Source organism: Hippocampus bargibanti, linkage group LG18, assembly GCF_051943395.1.
Source record: "Hippocampus bargibanti isolate YZ-2025 linkage group LG18, ASM5194339v1, whole genome shotgun sequence".
Taxonomy (NCBI): Eukaryota; Metazoa; Chordata; class Actinopteri; order Syngnathiformes; family Syngnathidae; genus Hippocampus; species Hippocampus bargibanti.
Genome location: NC_142751.1, coordinates 15,274,057 through 15,289,115, shown reverse-complemented (window position 1 = coordinate 15,289,115; position 15,059 = coordinate 15,274,057). Strand labels below are relative to the sequence as shown.

The 15,059-nt window shown below is 42.2% G+C and overlaps 2 protein-coding genes across 4 annotated transcripts; both read left to right on the top strand.

Moving 5' to 3' along the window:
* The first annotated feature begins 20 nt into the window (after nt 1-20).
* Nucleotides 21-8,353, top strand: LOC148884922 (neoverrucotoxin subunit alpha-like). 3 transcript variants are annotated; one of them, XM_089020473.1, is made up of 4 exons: nt 21-3,677; nt 3,761-3,869; nt 4,639-6,108; nt 6,728-8,353. In XM_089020473.1, exons 2-4 carry the CDS (start codon nt 3,782-3,784, stop codon nt 7,273-7,275), a joined length of 2,106 nt encoding a protein of 701 aa, XP_088876599.1. In that variant the 5' UTR covers nt 21-3,677; nt 3,761-3,781; the 3' UTR covers nt 7,276-8,353. The 3 variants fall into 3 exon arrangements, with proteins under 3 accessions (XP_088876599.1, XP_088876600.1, XP_088876598.1); XM_089020472.1 differs by lacking the exons at nt 21-3,677; nt 3,761-3,869 and adding exons at nt 4,194-4,262; nt 4,363-4,502; XM_089020474.1 differs by having other exon boundaries at nt 21-3,869.
* A 1,160-nt stretch (nt 8,354-9,513) lies between these two features.
* LOC148884921 (dynein axonemal intermediate chain 2-like) lies at nt 9,514-14,759 on the top strand. Its single transcript, XM_089020475.1, has 11 exons — nt 9,514-9,883; nt 10,493-10,654; nt 10,723-10,844; nt 10,927-11,069; nt 11,136-11,249; nt 11,410-11,549; nt 11,631-11,753; nt 11,838-12,061; nt 12,214-12,349; nt 12,435-12,581; nt 12,673-14,759. The coding sequence occupies exons 1-11, from the start codon at nt 9,701-9,703 to the stop codon at nt 12,910-12,912; spliced, it is 1,734 nt and encodes a 577-aa protein (XP_088876601.1). The 5' UTR covers nt 9,514-9,700; the 3' UTR covers nt 12,913-14,759.
* The last annotated feature ends 300 nt before the right edge of the window (nt 14,760-15,059 follow it).

Sequence of the window (15,059 nt, the reverse complement as noted above, 5' to 3'; positions counted from 1 at the left end):
ATGTCGATGTGTGACGACAATTTACGATGGACATGATGTATGTTGGCGTGGGATTGGGGGGGGGGGGTCTTTCTGTTGACCAGCCGCTACGTTCGCTAGGTAACTAACGCTACCAAATATAGGTAACATCCAATTTACGACCAGCTTGACTTATGACCATCCGTACTTACGACCACGACCTCCAGACCCTATTTTAAAAATGTTAATTCTATCGCCTGGCACCGCAACGCGCTAGCAGGCTAGCAACGCGTACAACAATTTTGGCCGGCCAGCCAGCATCTCACGCTCGCACAGCAATCTACTGTGTGATAGCACCAGATGGGGGGAGTTTAATAATAATACGTTTAATTTCTAAGCGCCTTTCAAAACTGTCAAGGTCACTTTCCAGGATAAGTTGTTTTTTTTCTGTGGGTGAGCATCGGCGGCCACACGCGCCAGTGTTCACTCAACCCGGAAGTAACTCAAATAGATAGCAAGCTAGCAACGAATAGTTAGCTAATAGCTAGCGAATAGATGGCTAGTTTGCAAGTCATTTAGCCTCCGAGTCTATTCAACGTTTTGAATGGATTTTGGCTTACGACCATTTTGACTTACGACCGTTTGTTCAGAAGTCGGATGTTACCTACATCAGCTTATTTTGTCATGAATTGAATCAGAGTTACATGATGTGTGAGTAAGACCCCCCCAACCCCAAAGTTTCTGTTAGCCAACAAGAGCCCATAGCTGCCTTGCTTCTGTGAGAGCATTATAAATGCCTCCATTGTTTAATTTTATTTTTAATGATGATACATTTCCTGGTCTAGAATTTCAATGATTTATTATTATTTTTAATCTTGGTCCTACGCAGCATTTGATCTCTTTACGCAAGCTGCCTCATGCCATTTAATTTTAACTGGAGGGGGGGTTCCGCACACTTGACATATCTGCTGTAAAAAAAATGATAATGATGTCCTGCCCTTTTTTTGTCAGCTACGACCCCCCCTAAAAAATGTATTTCAAAAGAAAAAAAATGGTCAGATGTGTTGCTGTGACTGATTTGAGTGACGCCGTTCAACAAAAAAAAGGGAAACAAGGACACGCTTTGGGCCACATGCTGCTTTTGTGTCGTTTATATCTTTCATGTTATGATTTTTTTCCGAAATTTTCCTTTTACAGCCCCCTCGCTGGCGTTCACACTTGACCCAGTCTACAAATTAAAGGACAACCGACACCTCCGGACAAGTTGCGTCCATAATTTGTAAAATGGCTTCAAATGACTTCTACTGAGCGCATTTGACAAAGATTACACCGTATCTAGCTATAGTTGACCTTTTAAGACTTGCGCTGAATATTCAGGAAGTCTTGTTTTCCAGTTGACAATGCCTGATGTGACGTCACGAAGGGAACGCCCCTGACTGAGAAAGCGACACACAATGCATTTTGAGTACTTTGTTTGATCTGAAAACATCGTGTTGATCCGTGTTGATGGCGAAATTAGGAGGAAAACATATAAATAACGCGATTGTGAATTGTTGTGTGTTGCACCAAGACTACTATTTGATACTAGTTGACACAAATTCCCAGCAGACAAATCAGCCCATTTCCAACGGAGCTTGGGCGCCATGTTGTGCATTTTCTGGGACACTACATGCTGTCCTTGACGGCTCGAATTGATACGAAATGACTTCTTTAATCGATGGCAAACATGTATGCTTTCCTCTTCAGAACTATTTGAATCATTCATAACTGGATGACTAACAAGAAAGCATCTTCTCCAAATCTGAACTCTCTGAAGCCATTGTTTTGATTCTGGAGCAAGGCAGTTTGTGAAGGAGTATCCTAGTATGACATCACGAACAAGGGGACGGGACCTTCTGAAACTCGCCATTTCCGAGGTCATTTTGAAGTAGTTTTGGGACACTTGAAGTCCTTTTTCTTGGTGTCTTGCATTTGACAAAAAATATCAGCCTGCGTGTTTTGGCTATTTTAGATGTGATAAAACATTTTTCGGATGTCAGTTAGGAAACAAAAAATGGTGTCGGTTGTCCTTTAAGCAATACATCCCGATTGTCAACACCCGTGGGGGATGTTGACAATCGCCTCCCGAGGTGAACTTTTTGTGCTTCTGAGCTGTTTTTTTAATGGCATTAACAGTATTACTGTGTCCCCAGATTCCTCAAAAAGCCACCGGCGTTTTACTTAACGATTAAGAATTGTGCCTTTTTTATTTGTCTTCAACTGTTAACGCGTGTTCATATTTCCCCCGCTGGTATTGATCCCTTTTTATGTACAGAACAAAGAAATAAAATGGACATCTACTACTTGCAGGTTTTTGGCTGTGTTCTTCAGAACGCAACGTGGTCCATCGTGCGTTCGTGCATAACACTTTTCCAGCTTCCATAGCATTTTTTTCCAGGCTGTTTCCAGGGAGAAAGGAAGCAATTAATGAATTTTAATGAGGCGTTAACAAAAGAAAAGTCATCTGACGCAGACATGCCAGATGGGGAAAGTTTTTCAAGGGCACTGTCACACGTATGTTTCCTTTTTATCAATCTTGTTGATTGTACACTGTTGACTGACAGCTGTTCTTTTGAGATCAATCTCAAAGACAAAAAAACAAAGGCGCTAATGCCATCAAATCGAAATAGCGCCACTCAATGATTGGTTGCTTGTGCATTCACGTGACCCACATTGGATTGGATTGGATGTACCTTTATTCGTCTCTAATAAATGTATTTTTATTATTATTATTCCCTTTCAAACAAAGTCACTTGCTTATCGATGCATCCGATTGGACATCAAGGTTCAACGGAAGCTTTCTGATGATGAAAATTCAGCTCCTTTTGTGTGAGAAATACCAGTTGAAAATTTCCATCTTATACTGTACACTTGTTATCAATTTGAATACGATATGTATCATTTGGGCATGTAAAAAAAAACAGGATCTTCATGTAAATGTATGCAGTGGGACAGTAATTGGAAGCCTGGCTTTTGTTTTTTTTATGTTATGTTTATGTTTTTTTTTAATATGTTTTGCTCCTTAAAACAAATCCTGCAATTTGCCATAGAAGACTACGCAAGAGCATTAGGGCCAAGTTGAAATATATATTATTTTAGAAATGGGGTATTAGTCTGAGAAAAAAGGCGCAAATTTGTGAGTTTCAATTTGGCAAATTTGCTAGATTTAAACTCTCAAATTTGCGAGATTTAAAGTCACAAATTTGCTAGATTTAAACTCTCAAATTTGCTAGATTTAAAGTCACAAATTTGCTAGTTTCAAACTCACAAATTTGCTAGATTTAAAGTCACAAATTTGCAAGATTGAAACTCATAAAATTTGCTAAATCACGCAAAAAAAGAATCAAGGAGGAAATTTAAATGGCGCCTTCACATTTTAGTGCAGTATAATATACGATCAAACCATCAATTATTCAGTTGTTCCTCTCACTAAAAGGAAAATAAAGTATTCACGTTTCTCCAGGCCTTTTCTCTCTTTCTGCCTTTGACGTGACGGTTGCGTTCATCTAAAGTAATCAAATTATTAAAATGATCGGAGATAATATGGAAAAAACATGCAAAACGCAGATGCATTTGAAATATAAATAGGACTGACTGCGAAAGTCAGAAGATCACTCCTGTCTGGACTTTCTTGACGTTGAGAAGATCATCCATCCAACAGCTCCGTCGCCCATTTTCGGGTAAGTGACGCCTTGGTACGAATCGTGCGCTGAATCAGAAATAAATCGTAAATCTGACTCGTTTTTGTCCGTCTCTCTTTCAGCTACTTCAAATAAGCGCCAACATGCCCGATACCATGAAAATTGCTGCTCTGGGTCAGCCCTTCACCTTGGGGATGCTGTACGATGCCCGCTCAGATGAACTCATACCAGGTAGCATTTGAAGCACGGTTATCGTGTAGCTGCCGCTGCTCACCCACAGAAAAAAATACCCTGTGACTGTAAAGTGCCCTTGAGAGTTTTGAAAGGCACTTAGAAATGAAATTTATTATGATTTCTGATGACCTCTAATGTTCTATGCTTGGCTCTGATTACCTCATTAGCTTCGGTCACTTAATTAGCATGATTCGCATCAAGCCAGCACAACTTTGACGAAGATTGATGAAAAGGTTTCTGCCGGCTGAAGAAACCTTTTCATCGATGGACCACTCCTATGCAACAGACGTTTCGCTGAGGAAGCTCTTCGGATGAGGAGCGAAAGCTCCGACACCTTCAAAAGAAGTCCACATGACGACTGAAGAAAGCTTTTCCTCCAACGATGAAAAGGTTTCTTCAGCCGTTTCGCTTCTTATCCATGAAGCTTCGTCAGCAAACTAAAGTCTTACTGGTAGTTTCGGCCCTATATATGTATATCCCGACTGTCCAGACGTGGCGGTGCCGGACTCTGCTATGATAGGTCCCTGCTCTCAGGTTGGGGGGGGGGGAGCAGAGGACTACTCCCTGCGGCTCCACTGATTGCTTCTATTGTCCTGACTGACGACTGTCCTGATTGCCCTATTTGCCCTGGTATCACCTCTATCAGCATAAGTAATCCTTTGTTGCCTAATCACTCCGTTGTACGAACGATCCAAATTTCCTCCACGGTTATCCTCGTTGTCACTCCGCCATTGACTGTCTTCATATCCCGCGTCTGTTCCTGCAGGTTTCTCTCTGTGGGACACTTCGGCACTCGAAAGCCAGACCAGTGAAACCACTCAAAAAAGCAGTTCCTTTAAGATTTCAGCCTCGGACACCATTGAATCCAGGTCTTCGATGATGGATATCGATGCTTCCCTGAATATGAGTTTCATGGGCGGCTTGGTTGAAGTGGGCGGATCGGCCAAGTACCTGAACAATCAGAAGAAATTTAAGAACCAGAGCAGAGTGACTTTTCAGTACAAAGCTACCACGACCTTTAAGCAATTGTCTCTTCCCGCCTTGGGGCCGCTCGACAGCTCCCAAAAACAAGTGATCGAGAAGGGCAAGGCAACTCATTTGGTAACGGGGATCCTTTACGGGGCCAACGCCGTCTTCGTTTTTGATAGTGAGAAGTTAGACGCTAGCAGCGTTCAAGATATTCAAGGTAACATGCAAGCGGTGATCAAGAAGATCCCCACGTTTAAAATCGAAGGGAGTGCCCAGATCAAGTTGAGCGAAGAAGAGCAAAATGTCACCGATAAGTTCTCCTGTACGTTTTTCGGAGATCTCATCCTGGAGAAGAACCCGGCTACCTTCGTCCAAGCGGTGGAGACCTACTGCGAGCTTCCCGCGCTGTTAAGCCACGCGGACAATAACGCCCCGCTGGTGGTCTGGCTGTATCCTCTGCAGGCGCTCTACGACAAATCCGCCGTGCTAGTCAAAGACGTTAGCGTGTCGTTGTCCAGAGAAATCACGCGAGCTATGGAAGATGAAAAGCAAGTGGAAATGAGATGCAACGATAGTCTGTTCAGTAGCGCGGCGCAACACTTTCCCGTCATCCGTAAAAATCTGAGCAGTTTCCAAAAACTTTGCCGTTTTTACAAAGCTACGCTCCAATCGGCGCTCTCCAAAAAGCTCCCTTCCATCCGCGACGGCCGAGAAGACGAAAGCGCCTTGGCGAAAATCTTCAACGATCGGGAGAAGTCTCCGTTCCGCCAATCGTACCTGAACAACTGGTTGGAGAACAAAGAACGTATCATCAACGTCGTCGAGTCTTGCGTTAGCATGATGCTAAAGGACACCAACGTTCGCGTGGTGCGTAGCAAGTCGGAATTGGATCGAGCGGTTCTGGCTCCGGGCGTGACAAATGTTCTTTGCTACGTCTTCACCGACCTGGACGCCAATGACCCCTTCATCGATAGCATGGCCGAGTACTTGGACACGTCCGAGACCGGCAGAAAGGATGAAGGTTCTCGGTCTTTCGCAAACGAGGTCATCGTCAAAATGAGAGAAACGGCCCAAGAGTTTCTCAAATATGCCAAACCTCTGAGACGCAGTAGCAGCGTCAAGTTCCTGATCGGCGCCGTGCCCAATAACAAGTACCGGGGGGCTTCCATCTACCATTACAGAAACGGACTTCTGCACACCGATCAATTCACCGTGCCAGATGTTCCGCCGGTGGAAAACATCACGGACAGAAACGATCTCATCTGGCGTAAGTTCAGTTGACTTTTTTTTTTTTTTTTTTTTTTTTGGGGGGGGGGATTCATTGATTAGCTAACTCATTAATGAATGGGTTTAATTTTTTATTTGTAACTTTTTATATTCTCTCTTTTTAATTTTTAATTTTTTATTCTATTTTCTATTTTCTATTTTCCATTTGTAATTTTCAATGTGTAATTTTTAATGTGTAATTTAAAATTGAAATTGTTATGTTTAACGTTTGATGTGTAATTTTAATTTGCATTTTTCAATTATCAATTTGTAATTTTCAATGTTAAAATTTAAATGTAAATTTTTTACATTGAAATTTTAAAATTGACATAATGTTTAAAGTGTCATTTTCAATTATCAATTTGTAATTTTCCAATGTGTAACTTTCAATTTAAAATTTTATAATTGAAATTTTAATGTTTAAAGTGTAATTTGTAATTTTCAATTTCAATTTGTAATTTTTCAATTTATAATTTTCAATTTTCAAAGTGTAATTTTAAATGTAAATGTTTAAATGTAATGTTTTTAATGATCCATTTTAAATGTTACATTTTTTTATTAATTAATGTAATGTTTTTGGGGTGGTGTCCCCCTCCCATTTTTTTTTCTCTCTCCATCAGGCGCCACAGAACTCACGCTGGACCCAAACACCGTGCACAAAAATCTCAGCCTGTCCGAAGAAAACACCAAAGTGACGTACGGCGGCGGCAGGTCATATCCGGATCATTCGGAAAGGTTCCGCGATTTTCAACAAGTTCTTTGCCAACAGCCTCTATCGGGTCGGCACTATTGGGAAGTGGAATGGCGGGGCCACATTTGCTCGGCGGTTGCCTACAGCGAAACCCCCAGAAAGTCTGGCGAATCCTATCAATATATCGAGAAACTACCCTTCACCGACATGTTCACTTCTTGGGGAATGGACGCACACCACGATTTTAGAGTCATGGCGAGATCGGGCCCCATGAAAATTATGTTATGGTACGCGCCGACTAACGGCGTGCAAAAAATCGGGGTGTATCTTGACTCTCCCGGGTGTACTTTGTCCTTCTATGGTGTCTCGGGAAACAAAATGACGCATATTTATACTTACAAAAGGCCTTTTGAAGAAGAAGTCTACCCGGGTTTTGCCGTTTATTCCAAACAAGGTTACGCTTCCTTGACGTTTTAGCTAACGTCGACCAGAAGGTAGCTACTTTTGTTTGCTTCAGCTTAGTTTAAAGGACAACCGACGCCTGCGGACGCGGTGTGCCCATAATTTGTCAAATGACTTCTATTTTCTCGGATTTGACAAAGATTCCACTGCATATTTGACCTTTTAAGACTCGCACTGAATATTCAGGAAGTCTTGTTTTCGAATTGGTTACGATTCCTGACGTGATGTCACGTCAGGAACGACCCTGACCGAGAAAGTGACACACAATGCATTTTGGCTACTTTGTTTGGTCTGAAAACATCGTGTTGATGCCAAAATTAGAAGGAAAACTACTACTACTATTTGATACTAGTTGACACAAATTCCCAGCAGACAAATCAGCCCATTTCCAACGGAGCTTGGGCGCCATCTTGTGCATTTTCTGGGACACTACATTTCAGTCCAGGTGCCATTGAGGGCTCGAATTCATATGGAAGGACTCCTTTAATCGATCGCAAACACTGATGCTTTCCTCTTCAGGACTATTTGAATCATATTCATAACTGGATGAGTAACAAGAAAGCATCTTCTCCCAATCTGAAGCCATTGTTTTGATTCTGGAGCAAGGCAGTTTGTGACGTCACGAATAAGGGGGCGGGACCTTCTGAAACTCGCCATCTCCAAGGTCATTTTGAAGTCATTTTGGGACACTTTAAGTCATTTTTCTTGTTGTTTTGCATTTGACTAAGAATATCAGCCTGCGTGTTTTGGCTATTTTAGATGCCATAAAACGTTCTGGTGTCAGTTAGGAAACAAAAAAAAAATGGTGTCGGTTGTCCTTTAAACAGCGTTTCACATTGTGCCGTACCTATTGATGGAGATCAATACGCCATTTGCTTAGGGGGCACTCTTCAATCAGAAAACGATTTCTAGTTAGACAAAAGACAAATGGATTGATAGTTTGTTTTATTCGGATGGAAGCAATTTGGTGAGTGTTTTTTTTTTCCGCTTCTTCATTTTGGTGTATTGCCAACAGTTTGCTTGATGATTGACTTTTGGTGGCCTTGCAACAAAAAAAAAATCACACCCTGCGCTCTAAATAAACTTGTATTGGCTTTGCCATCCGTTGGTCATCATTCGGGAGTGGATACAACCCTCATGGCTCATTGACACAAAATAACACAAATGTTATCACACTCCAGCTGCTACTACTACTACTACCACTAATAATAATAATAATAATAATAATAATAATACTGTCCTTCTACTACTACTGCTACTACCACTACTACTATTATTACTACTCCATCTACTACTACTACTACCCCTACTACTACTACTACTACTAATACTAATACTACTACTACTACTACTACTAATAATAATAATAATAATACTGTACTACTACTACTTCTACTACTACTAATATTACTACTACTAATAATACTACTAATACTACAACTACTAATATTACTACTACTAATACTACAACTACTAATAATAATACTACTACTACTACTACTAATACTGATACTACTACTAATAATAATAATGATGATACATTTAATAATAATCATCATCATTTCCTTTCATAAATCCTTGAATAGTCCCACAGTGGGGAAATTTGCATGGGGGGCTCAACAATAAAACAAAGTACAGTAAAGTCTCGTTATATCGATATTCAAGGGAGTCCGAAAAAATATCGATATAACCGGGACTATCGATATATCCGACCCTGTTTGCATGTAATTTTCTCCGTGCTTGCATAGAGATAGTATCGATATAACCGGGACTCTCGATATATCCGATATCGATATAACGAGACTTTACTGTATTCTTTGCACAAAAAACATGTCAGAGACTGAAATATACAACTACACAAAAATATCATAAAAAGAACTGTACCTACTGCAAATTATAACAATACATAAAAGTATAAAAAGCATATTTGATATATGTAACAGTATTGAATAAAAACCATATTTTATATATTTAACAATATTGATATAATAATAACAATATTAATAGTAATACTACTACTGTACTACTACTAATAATAATTATATAATAATTAAATAAATAAATAATACTAATAATTTTACACAACAAGCTGGAAAACTCAAATATTTTCTTTTTTCCCTTCTTTTCAGACCCATCGACTGCATTGCTTGTACAGCAATATAAGTTTGACCATCTCTGTGTCTGAGAATATATACCGATATATATTGTTTATATATGTATATTTATATTTTATATCTAATTATCATCGTTTCTTTCCTCTGTCTGTTCATTAGCACTAACGAGAAATCGGACTTTTTTTCCTCGTCCGTTAAATAAAGTTGTAATCTCGTCGCTCAGAAACGGGACCTACTTCCGTGTTCACGCCGTTGCTAAGAGACGAGGGCGCCATTGCTGCTCTTTTTTTCTTCGTCCTGGTTGTTTTTGGACAGGATTGAAGGCCATGGAGATTGTTCACGAGTATTCGAAGCCTCGCGGGGATTTTGGCCGCCAATGTTTGTTCTCCGACCGGCCGGCGGAGCTCGTTGCGGACGTGGCTCCTAACCCGGATTTGGCCTTGCAATTCCTCCCGAGAGGGAGCAGCGGACAGGCGCTTCAATGTTCTCAGGACATGTCCGAACATCAGGTTGTCCTTCAGCTTCATCACGTTTACATTTCAACGCGTACTTGTACTGAGAAATACAGTTTCTTAGTTCAAGTACTTCATTTCAGTATATATACTTTATTTTGAAAGTGAAACTTCCGGTTTTTTTTCCAATATCGTCGCTTTACTATGCAAATCTACGCATCGTGAAAACACAAAATTCACAATCTTACAACCACGTCAATATTATTTTTGATCATTAAAAAATTCGATATATAAAAAATATTTCCCTGTCTGTAATGAATCTGTTTAAGAATTTTAAAATTAGAAAAGGTTTTATTTTATCTTGAAACATCAAGCAATACCACTGTCCACTTTGATATATATACAGGTCACATCCGACTTACGACCAGCTCGATTTAAAACCACCCGTACTTACGACCATGACCTCCAAACGCTATATATTTTTTTCAAATTTAATTCTACGCCTGGCACTGCAACGCGCTAGCAGGTTGGCAATTTTGGCCAGCCAGCCAGCCAGCATCTCACTCTCGCACAGCAATCGACCGCGTGATGGCACCAGGGGGGAGGGGGAGTTTGCGTGTCATTTAGCCTCCGAGTCTCTCCGGTTTAATTCCGTTTCCTTTCCAGATAAACACAGAGAGGTTTGAATCGGAAAGCCGCGGAATCAACCACGTGGAAGGGGGGTGGCCTAAAGACATTAACCCCCAAGAAGTGGAGCAAACCATTCGTTTTAGGAAGAAGGTCGAGAAGGATGAGAGTTACCTGAACAGCATCATGCAACTTGGCAGCGTAAGACCCTCCGTTGTCCCTTCATTTCACTTTAAAATCATCTATGATGTCATCTGTTTGGGGTCCAGGTTATCGAGCACTGCGTTGGACAAAACACCGCCGTTGACATCTACCAGAAGTACTTTGAGGATGAAGATCTCCTCGATGAAAATCAGGAACCGCCGTTTGCTAACACCATCAACCTTTTCCGGTATCTGATAAGAAACGTCTGTACAGAATTGGAGGTATCAAAATTCCGCTTGTAGACGTCACCGTTTGGGTGGTTTCAACAGGGATCCAAACCAGGTGAAGCGAACCGTTAGTTGTCTATCCTGGCACCCCGACGGAGGCAGGAAACTGGCCGCTGCCTACTCGTGTCTGGATTTCCAGAAAGCTTCTGCAGAAATGAGTCCCGATGCATACATCTGGGACCTCGGTAAGCACGACTTGACATCAAGTTAGCCCCACGAGCCAAAACATTGGATTTTTCTCTGTTTTCCAGAGAATCCCAACAAACCTGATCTGACTCTGAAGCCGACGTCTCCTCTGGTCTGTTTGGACTACAACCCAAAAGACTCGCACACACTCGTTGGCGGGAGCTACAATGGGCAGATTGGTGCGTTGGTGTCAAAGATGGATCAACAATTGCAAAGTTATTGCGGAGTTTGCGCAGTCGTCCTGCCTGCCAGCAGTCCTGACCAGGATGAATGAAGCTACCGAGGCAACTCTCCATTGGACTTCTTGTGTTTTGTTCAATAAAACTTGATGTGTTTTAGCCTTCTGGGATACCCGTAAAGGCGGTCAATCCGTGGATGTTTCATCTCTGGAGCAGAGTCACAGGGACCCTGTCTACAAAACCATTTGGTTGCAATCCAAGACCGGGACTGAAGCTTTCTCTGCATCTACCGATGGACAGGTGTGTCAATTCAAATCAACCTTCACAGGCTACGGTTTGACGAATCCAACCAAGCCGACTGAATTCTGCGTTTTGTTCAAGGTTCTGTGGTGGGACGTCCGTCGGCTGAGCGAGCCCACGGAGCAGTTGATTCTAGACCTGGGTCGGGAAGGAAACCTGGACCGGGCTTTGGGAGCTATCTCTCTGGAGTTCGAAGCCACCATGGTGTGTTTTGTTCCAGCTTTTCAAAAACTCATGAAAGTAAGTCTGTCTCAGTCTGTCCCGTAAAATGTCTTCTTGTCTCTCCAGCCAACCAAGTTCATGGTGGGGACCGAGCAGGGTGTTGTTGTGTCCTGTAACAGGAGGGCAAAAACTCCGTCCGAGAAGATCGTGTGTACCTACGACTGTCACCATGGACCTGTCTATGCCCTGCAAAGAAGTCCCTTCTTCCCCAAAAATTTCCTCACCGTGGGGGACTGGAGGGCTCGGATTTGGTCCGAGGACATCAAGGACTCATCCATCATGTGGACCAAGTAGGTACCAAACGGATGTGTGACATTTTAGCTTCTTTTTAGCGTCTTCCGTGGATATTCTTGTAGTACAAAATTCTGCCTTTATTACGTGTCCTCATTTTTTTTTTTTTTTTTTCTTGTCTCCCATGTCGATCCATCTTGATTTTGATCAGATACCAGATGTCATGCCTGACAGATGCCTGCTGGAGTCCTATTAGACCGTCCGTCTTTTTCACCGTGAAGATGGATGGCGTGCTGGACATCTGGGATGTCTTGTTTAAGCAGAGCGACCCCACGCTGAGTGTTAAGGTAAAGTCATCATTTGCGTTTGCGCCTCCAGTCAAACTGCATTTTGGCATCTGTGAACGGCTCAGAAGCAAATGTTGTTTTTCAGGTGTGTGATGAAGCTCTCTTTAGCCTGCGGCTGCACGAGAGCGGTCGCTTGGTGGCTTGCGGTTCTCAGCAGGGTGCAGTTACATTACTGGAGATCTGCTCCGGACTCTCTAACCTCCAGAAGAATGAAAAGAGTCTTATGGCCGAGGCGAGAACCTGAAAATCAACCGTTTTCTCATGCGATCATACCTCGTCGCTTCCCTTTCACGCTTCCCTTTGTCAATCGTGCTCACGTTCAGATGTTAGAGCGCGAGGCGAAACGGGAGAAGATCCTGGAGGCTCGTCAGAAGGAACTCCGTCTAAAGGAAAGGAGTCGCTCCGAGCAGAGCCGAGAGGACGAGGCGGGACGGGAGGCGGTGGAACGGGAGGAGTCTCCCGAACAACTCATCGCCAAAGCTGAGCAAGACTTCTTCAACATGGTGGAAGCTGAGAAGAAGAGGAGGAGGAAGGAAAAGGAAGAAGAACAAAAAGCAGGTTAGGACTGATGGCGGTCAATTGGCAGTACTCTGGATTATATTGACCAAATAACACCCAAGAGCAATGTTTGTGCTCTTACTATAAGGATCTTTTTAAAATCTAATCTCTTCTCCCTTTCTTATATGTATTTTTTCCCTAATCTGTTGTCTAATCGTAGATTAGCTCGTAGGCGCTATGGCCCAGGGGTCCTACATATTTTCCAAGTCTCCCAGGTGTGTAGCAACAGGGAGACTTGGAAAACATGTAGGACTATCCGCCTAGCGGCTCGGCGGATCAGTCTCACGGGACGTCGGGTCACCATCCATATATAGATAACATCCGATTTACGACCGAGTTCCGTTCCGACCAAACGGCCGTAAGTCAAAATGCTCGTAAGTTGAACTCCATTCAAAATGTTTAATAGAGACTCGGAGGCTAAATGACTCACTAACTCCTCCCCCTTCTGCTGCCATCACGTGGTCGATTGCTGCGCGAGAGTGAGACGCTGGCTGGCTGGCCAAAATTGTCATACACGATTTTAGAATTTTACGGGTGGTCGTAAGTCGAGCTGGTCGTAAATCGGATGTTACCTCTATTGTTTTTGTTCACGGTGACTGCTGGAAACGGTCCAATCCCCGTCACATCTATTATTCACAAAAGCATGCGAGAGCAGCTGTTTCCAGCCTCATTAAGACCAAGATCACACCAAGACATCGGAGACAATGTTCCATCTGATTGCGCTTTTTTTACGTACTTACCGAGAAGATCAAGCCATTTGCAGTATCGCTGCGAGTACTACATCAAGAAGGAATAAATGATCAGAAACAGGACTTATTTCTCATCGGGATTGGAAAGCAAATCTTGAGTAGTCACTTTCCAAAAAAAAATCAATCCCGGTGGATTTAAGCGTTGCAAAATCCCAATTCCCCGAACTGGCCTGGCCTGTCACTCACTTTGATTTAGCCACTCATTAAGAAAATTGCTACAGAAGGGGCCACTCGGTTCACATCCAGACCGAACTAATCAATCTGGTTGTCTCTTGAGAATACACGCTGGTCAATATTTCCGAAATATCTGCTCATTTTTATTATTATTGGCTTACTCTTAGCTAGCTAGCTTTCTTCCGGGTTGAGTGATTATTAGCTAACTCTGTGCTAGCTAAATAGCTAGCCTTCTATTCTTTCTATTAGATATACATCTACTTCAAATATAATTATACAGTACATATTTGAGTGCAACTCTAAGAACAGTAAAAAATAATGATGACACAGGATTGAAATCATAACAACATGTTTCATTTATGAGCGCCTTTCAAAACTCTCCAGGACACTTTCCAAAATGAGTTTTTCCTCAATCATCAGCGTTTCCCCAAATGATGACTTGATGATGTTCACTTGACTGCCTTGGCGGCTTTTTAGAAAACGTCCCAACACATAAATGGCGCTGCAGCTGCAGCGAGACCCAGATGGCTTCTGTCAAAGCTTTTCAGGATATTTTCTGCCCCCTCGCCAAGAGAAACCGAGCATCTCCATCCCGCCTGCCATTCGCCGTGAAGCTCAGCTCAGCCAGGTCACGACCTCACCGGCGGGCGACGCTAGGGCCTTGGCCGATTCCGACTGATGCGCCGAGACGGCTGACGAATGAGAGGAAAGAATGTGATGACGACGGGATAGATTGAAGAGACATGCTTGAGGTGTCTCCTAACGTCCTCTGGCAGCAAGCGAAGCAGGCCAGGAGAAAGATGTCGGCTCGCCGGTCACGCTAACAAGAGTTTGGCATCTGGAAATTCACCACGGCGTCGCACATTGAACACTTCAAGTCAGGGTCAATCTCCCACTTTTTTTGTGTTTTGTTTTTTCTTTTTAACTCGTTTTTTTTCCTGATGAACGAAGAAGCTCTATCTCAGGTTTCTTACGCTGCATTGAATGTTTATGTCATCCTAAAACTCAATATTCTGTAGGTCCTGAATTTCAAGTGACAATGATAATTTACACAGAAATAACATATTATTATTATTAGTTGTATTAAGTTCATCCTGTCCACCTGATATCTAATTTCATGTTTGTGCACGTACCACATTTGTATCAAGAAGATTTTAAAACAAATTTTAAAAAGAATTTTAAAAGAACTTTAAAATAGATATTGAGCCAGTATAATTCGCAATGCTTAG

What these genes read in the sequence shown, in the direction of transcription:
- LOC148884922 (XM_089020472.1), top strand. An exon ending in TGATTGCCCTATTTGCCCTG is followed by an intron (nt 4,503 to 4,638) that starts GTATCACCTCTA and finishes CTGTTCCTGCAG; the next exon opens with GTTTCTCTCTGTGGGACACT. An exon ending in CAGAAACGATCTCATCTGGC is followed by an intron (nt 6,109 to 6,727) that starts GTAAGTTCAGTT and finishes TCTCTCCATCAG; the next exon opens with GCGCCACAGAACTCACGCTG.
- LOC148884921 (XM_089020475.1), top strand. Translation starts at nt 9,701, where the DNA reads ATGGAGATTGTTCACGAGTATTCGAAGCCTCGCGGGGATTTTGGCCGC. An exon ending in CTGCATCTACCGATGGACAG is followed by an intron (nt 11,550 to 11,630) that starts GTGTGTCAATTC and finishes GTTTTGTTCAAG; the next exon opens with GTTCTGTGGTGGGACGTCCG. An exon ending in TGGAGTTCGAAGCCACCATG is followed by an intron (nt 11,754 to 11,837) that starts GTGTGTTTTGTT and finishes TTGTCTCTCCAG; the next exon opens with CCAACCAAGTTCATGGTGGG.